Source organism: Bombina bombina, unplaced genomic scaffold (assembly GCF_027579735.1).
Source record: "Bombina bombina isolate aBomBom1 unplaced genomic scaffold, aBomBom1.pri scaffold_1153, whole genome shotgun sequence".
Taxonomy (NCBI): domain Eukaryota; kingdom Metazoa; phylum Chordata; class Amphibia; order Anura; family Bombinatoridae; genus Bombina; species Bombina bombina.
The window spans coordinates 1,802-8,683 of NW_026512764.1; the positions used below are offsets into that span (position 1 = coordinate 1,802).

General features: G+C 47.6%; 1 protein-coding gene across 1 annotated transcript; it reads right to left on the reverse strand.

Moving 5' to 3' along the window:
* Window positions 1–403: 403 nt before the first annotated feature.
* LOC128644532 (NXPE family member 4-like) lies at window positions 404–2,357 on the reverse strand (the record flags this gene model as incomplete). The annotated part of the gene is made up of 2 exons (XM_053697110.1): window positions 2,337–2,357; window positions 404–1,119 (listed from the first exon to the last, which is right to left on the reverse strand). Coding segments are annotated over exons 1-2 (737 nt in total), but the record flags the coding sequence as incomplete, so codon positions are not given.
* Window positions 2,358–6,882: the final 4,525 nt, after the last annotated feature.

Here is a 6,882-nt window from a genome sequence, read left to right on the forward strand (position 1 = left end):
ATGTTAATGAAATTTGGAAACCTGGACAGGTATGGGTTAAATCAATTAACATTGAGAATCAAAGCCTGATTGGTCCAAATACCCTTTTTAATGTCTGTTCATTTGTTTTTAACCTATGCATGATTAAGGATCATGTAGGTCCGAAACGTCGCTTTTATGGTTGCTATACCTTAATAAAGAACATTTTTCACCTATAAAGAGGAATTTTGTACTGTGGTGCTGTTACCTTGTTTTCTGCATGGACTATATATATATATATATATATATATATATATATATATATATATATATATATATATATATATATATATATACATACAAACTATTCTTTATAAACCTCTAAACCAAAACTCTTAAAAGGCTGCCAAAATCTATAATAGAATTAATTTGGCTTATAAAGTACCTCTTAAACATCTGTTGTTCCTCCTTGCTCAAGTATGAGAGATGAATGTCAAATGATTTCATGTCATGTAGAGAGTCACATGGTAACTTCTCAGGCTTGATACAGTAGAATGCATTCTCATCATCTGGATCTACATATTCACAAACCTCCTTGTCTGTGTTGAGTTTAAAACCACATTTAGTGGTGGCTTCTTGGTTACGACTAACAAATTTGCCTTCAAAGCCAAGAACTCCAAGACTGGCATGTCTAGCTCTCCAGAGAGCTGAAATACCTTCACTGGGATGAAACAACTTGGCAGACACCTTGACCTGGCCCTCCCAGTACAAAGGGAAATGCACATGGTAGCTCCCATTATTAAAGTCTTCCACTCTTCCACATACACTGGCTTTGCGTTCATCAGAAAAAATACGTGCCCTAATGAAGTTCCCTCCATATCCTTTCCTTCTTCCGAGGTGATCATACATGTCAATTTGAACCACAAACTCTTCTCCTATGCAATATTTTTGTCTCGGGCTTGCAATAAAAATCTTGCTCTTTTCCCCATTTGTAGTTCTATTTAAGTAGGTAAATGTTGCATTGGGAACAATTAGTTGAATTTTGTCGAAGACTTCATTTATCTTTTTTTGAAGGTCACTGATTGGAGTTGAAAAATTTGCAATGTTCTTTTCTCCCTCAATTTCCCCAGGACAGTTGCTGAAAATTTTCTTTAAATGATCCTACAATTATGAGCAAGACAAACATGAATTGAAAGTCCCATGAATGTTAAGGATATTAGCGCATGTAACACAGAGCTTAGATAATTCAAACTTTAATACATTTTATAGAAACATAAAATGGTGGCAGATGTGATTCAGGTTTTCTTCTCACTACCGCCAAGCTTCTGCAATATGTAAATATAATAAAGAGAATCTAGAAAAAGTATTGGAAGGTTTACAAATGAACAAATGTTCAAACCTATAGCATTATAAAATATATTCAGTTTCATAAGAAAATTATATGCTGTAGTTTTGTTGTTCTTTGTTTGCTAAAAACTGTAACATGGAAATTAAGATAACAAATTCTCATCTAAACTGACATGAAAATTAAAGGGACAAAAAACCCAAAACTTTTCTGTTATATTTCAGATAGAAGAAAGCAAATTAGGAAATAGAAGTAAACTTTTAAGTTGTTTAAAATTGTATTATCTATTGATAACCTTAGGTGCACTCAGAAGCAGCTATGCACTCCTGGAAAGTATTTTGTGATTGGTGGCTGCACAAGTATGCCACTTGTCATTGGCTCACCCAATGTGTTAAGCTAGCTCCCAGTGCATTGCTGCTCTTTTAACCTATATATACCAAGATAATAAAGCTCATTTGAAAATATAATTAAATTGGAAAGTTGTTTAAATGTTTAAGCTCTTTCTGAATCATGGAAGAAAAATGTTGGACTTCATGTCCCTTTAAAGGGACACTGTAACCAAATTTTTTCTTTCGTGATTCAGATTGAGCATGAAATTTTAAGCAACTTTCTAATTTACTCCTATTATCAAATTTTCTTCATTCTCTTGGTATCTTTATTTGAAATGCAAGAATGTAAGTTTAGATGCCGGCCCATTTTTGGTGGACAACCTGGGTTGTCCTTGCTGATTGGTGGATAAATTAATCCACCAATAAAAAAGTGCTGTCCAGAGTACTGAAACCAAAAAAAAAGCTTAGATGCCTTCTTTTTCAAATAATGATAGCAAGAGAACGAAGAAAAATTGAAAATAGGAGTAAATTAGAAAGTTGCTTAAAATTGCATGCTCATTCTGAATTACAAAAGAAAACATTTGGGTTCAGTGTCCCTTTAAGTTACTCCCCGTGATAGTGTTTGTCCTCCTGTACCTACAACTCTCTTTAAAGACATTCTCTTTTTTCCCCCATTACAGAAGCCAGCTGGTAAAGCTCTGTACCTTTATCCTGGGAAACGTCATGTGTGTATATGTGTATTGTTGCATCCTGTGACACAAGCAGTGCGCTTGCACAGATCAGTGATGTTGCTGCTTTTTGACGTCTGTACCTTGCACTTTGGATTAGTTCACATAACTGAAATTTGAAGAGTTACATTTGAGTATTTTTGTGGTGTTGTTTTATTTTTACACAGTTTAAAAGTTCCATTACAAGTATAAAAAAGCCCTCAGGAATATTATAGAGAAATGCAGCAGTAAAAAATGTACAGCACTTTGAATTCTGTTTGTTAAACTGAAGTGCACGACACGGCTTATCAAGAAGACTGTTATGGAAGTGGAGGGCCCTCTACTGGGCATGTAACAAAATTAAGGGATAACTGAGTTGAAGTCTGGAAGGTACTAGATGTTACATTGTTGCAAGTGGAGGGGCGGGTGTTTCTGCTTACCTTTATAGGTCCTGACTGCAGGGAATCCAGCCCTCTTTTGTTCCTGGTTCCAGACTTCAAAGAAGAACTTTTCTGTGGAGATGGAGCGTGCCAAGAGAAAGTTTGTGCCTCCAAAGCGTTACAGTGAAGTGGTGAAGGTGGTTCCTGGCATGAGGGGAGCTGCAAGAGAAAGTGGATCAGCTTCTGAGGATGTGGTACCCCCTTCCCCAGTTTCAAAAACCAAGTCGGCCCCCAGGGTCCAGAGAAGGCCTACCACGAGGGGGGGGCTGGGAACCGGAGCCACTGCTGTGAGCTCTGGGTCCCAGGGTCCCCCCTCAAGCGCTCAGCCCCCGCACTCTGATGCTCTTAGTGCTGCTGGGGTTCCGGCTTCTGACTCTGTTAGGCCTGGGCCTTCATTGCTTAGGGTGGGGTCACTGCCCGGGGTTCCCTTAATACAACCGGATTCCCCCCCTCCCCTTTACCCTAACCTTAGTGATTCTCCTACTGATCCCCCTCCTGGGGATATGAGGCAAGCGGGCCATGCTGCGGACGGGCAGGCGTCCTGGCAGCAGCTTCAGGCTCTTTCACCCGAGGCCTTGACCTTGGTTCTCTCAATGGCGCAGGCCCTGGTGGGGAACTTTCCCCCGGGTGGTCCGGTCATTGGCCCTGGGGAGTAGGCCGAGCGGCAGGGCGCCCACGTGGTCCGGGCTCTCAATGTCCCTGGGCTTGCGTCTGGCCGTAGCCCCGCCCCTTCCGGAGCCACGTCACGCGCATCCTCCCTGAGTGACGTTTCAGACAGGGAGGAGCGCGGTCGAGGCAGAGTGCGCAGCGTGCCACGCAGGAGCAGGTCACCGCACGGAGGAAGCCCTAGTGAGTTGGGGAGGCTCCGTGCGGATGGGAGGGCACCTGGGGTGGCAGGAGCGCGTGCGAGTGTGCGGTCTGTTGGTGTGGCTGGCAAGGCACTGGGTAAAACGTCTGGTGGCAGGAGATCTACTTTGTTGAGGCAGAGGGGTAGAGGGGTAATCTCCGGTCGTGCTGCTCAGGCTAGATCGTGCACTGGGGTCCACAGGGGGTTAACTGTGGCTAGGCAAGGGGCTTTACGTGGGGATACTGAATACCTTGATGTGGCAGGGACTGCCTCACGGGGAATCTTTGCCAGGGACATTAGTAGGCAGGTAACGCCTGGTATGATTCGTGGGGCTGGCAATGAAAGCGTGAATGTTTCCCAGGGACAGATTTCCAGTGGGACTGAGGAGATGATAAGGAGGGCAGTTTCTGCTGCGCTGGGGGTATGTCTGTCTGGGGAGCAGGTGGGGAACCCCCCAGGGGTCCTTTCATCCGCAAGGAGTACTCCCCAAAATGTTTTGTTTCCGCAGGGTGTGTCCATGGATACGTCTGTTTCAGCTATGGCTTCTACATCCAGGCAAGGAGCAATACCGATTGCAACTTCATCTCCAGCTGCTGCAGAAGACAGATACCAGCAGTCGCCGGCAGGAGCTGCGCCGCCTTTGGCCCCCAGCGGTGAGTTTCTCTTACACACATCTGCACACGTAGGGCTGGGTTCATCCTCTAGTGGGTCTGGATCTGAGAGTGAGGGTGACTTAGGCTTAGTTGGAAAAGGGCAGAAGGAGATGTTTAAGATGATAAAGAAGCTGGTAGTGGCACAGGTAAAAGGGAAGGTCCCTAGAGCGGAGAGTAGTCATGTAGTTCCATTAGCTCAGGACTCTAGCATTGGTTTCCCGGCCATGGGGGCACCCCCGATGTCACGGCATGTGGAGTCTCATGGCGACACTTACCCGTGCTTGGTGCACTCCTTATATGGACACCTGAAATCTAAGGTGGTCAAAAAGATTCAGGATGGACGTTACATCAACATCTTTGAACTTTCCCCGGAGGCGTGTAGGGCTAGGGAACGCGCGGCTGATGGCACGGGGCCGAAAAAGGTCCAGCGGCCGGAGACATTCGAGGAGTGGCACAAATGCTTTAGGGTGTTAGCCACGTGTTATGTAGATAAATGGCCCACTCAGGGTCATAATCTATTTAAGTACGAGGATACTATCGACGCTATCCGCGCTAGGTTCAAGGAAGGTGCGTGGCGGGAGTACGACATGGCCTTCCGCAGGAAGATGGTGGGTAACCCCCTCCTGCATTTTGGAACCAAGGATATTGACCTGTGGTCCAAATTGGGGCTTGAACGGGGTGCAGGCAGCACCCCTGGGCCACAGCTAGGCGCCAGCAAAGTGGCGCAGAGGCCAAAGCGATGGGGCAGGGAATGCTGGAAATTCCAGGATAAACAGTGTGACAGAGGAGCTAGTTGTTCCTTTCGTCACATCTGCAAATTCTGCAGTGGACCACATTCAGGGGTGGATTGCGTCAAAAGGAAGGATGCCGGCGCAGACAAGTCTGCATCCAGGGGCGGTCCTGGGTACAAGGGCCCCAACCCCACTTAGGTTACCAGCCATGGAGCCGTGGCTGGCGCGTTACCCGGACCAGGAGGCGGCTCAACTGCTCAGGTCTGGGTTGCGGGAGGGGTTCAGGATTCCGGTGGGGGGTGACGTGGTGGGTTCCGTGGTACACAGGAACCTTAAGTCAGCATATGAATTCCCTGAGGTAGTGCGGGAAAAATTGAGTAAGGAGGTGGCTTTGGGCAGGGTGGCCGGCCCCTTCGGGGCCAGGCCGCTGCCCGATTTAGTGGTATCCCCATTAGGGGTAGTACCCAAAAAGGACACGGGCAAGTTTCGGCTTATACATCACTTGTCATTTCCGAAAGGGGGGTCGGTGAATGATGCCATCGACCTGGACATGAGCACGGTACACTACCAGTCCTTTGATGATGCTCTAGGTATCGTCCGGGGCAAAGGAGCAGGGGCACTAATGGTGAAACTGGACATAGAGTCAGCTTTTTGTTTGCTGCCCCTGCACCCGTCTGCATTTCGGCTAATGGGCATGAAGGCGGATGGGGCTTTCTATGTGGACAAATGTCTTCCCATGGGGTGCTCGCTGTCATGTGCATTGTTCGAATGCTTTAGTTCCTTTCTGCATTGGGTGGTGCAGAGGGCATCTGGGGGTGGAGCCGTGGCCCACTACCTGGACGACTTCCTGTTGGTAGGTAGGGCAGGTTCAGATGAATGCTCATGCATGATGGTTATCATGCAAGACATGATGGGTAAATTCGGGGTGCCTTTGGCAGAGGATAAGACACAGGGTCCCTGTTCTTGCCTTACTTTTCTTGGTATAGAAATAGATACTGAGGCGGCGGTCTGTAGGCTGCCATGGGACAAAGTCGACCGCCTGTTGCAGGTGGTTTTGTCCGTGCGTAGTGCTAAGACGATTTCCGTTAAGGAACTTCAGTCCTTGCTGACACTCCTGAACTTCGCAGGAAGGGCTATCCCTATGGGAAGGGTATTCAACAGGAGGCTGGAGGGTCAATTGCAGGGCCCGAAAGGGAAGGCTTCCAGGGTGGAGGTGTCAGCAGAGATGAGGGAGGATCTCTGGGTATGGGAGGAATTTCTAAAGAAATTCAACGGAGTATGCATTTGGCGAGAGGGCCCCATGACCAGTCCATCGCTTCATCTATTCACGGATGCAGCGGGCGGCTTTGGTTATGGGGCTTACTTCGATGGCGAGTGGAGCGCTGCTCCGTGGCCAAGGGATTGGGTTCTGGCGGGTTTAACCAGGAACCTAACATTGCTGGAGCTTTTCCCAATCATTGTGGCGGTCGAGCTCTGGGGATTGAGACTGGCCAATCGGGCGGTGGTTTTTTGGTGCGACAACATGAGTGTTGTCTATGCCATCAACCGACTTTCCGCATCGTCGCCCAGGGTGGTTACGTACCTGCGTCACCTAGTGTTGCGTTGCTTGCAGTGGAACGTGCGTTTCACGGCTCGGCACGTGCCGGGGGTTAGTAATGTCATAGCGGATGCTCTGTCCAGATTTCAATGGGATCAGTTTAGGAGGGTGGCGCCAGGGGCCGCGAGAAACTGTCTAAATTGCCCTCCTTTTCTTTGGCAGATGGCGGGGGCTGGGAGAGCGTCCTCCCCCTAGTAAGGGCGTCCTTGGCTCCCAAGACTTGGTGTGCTTATGAGAAACACTGGAGATCATGGGTTTGCTTCGCCGGGCAACAG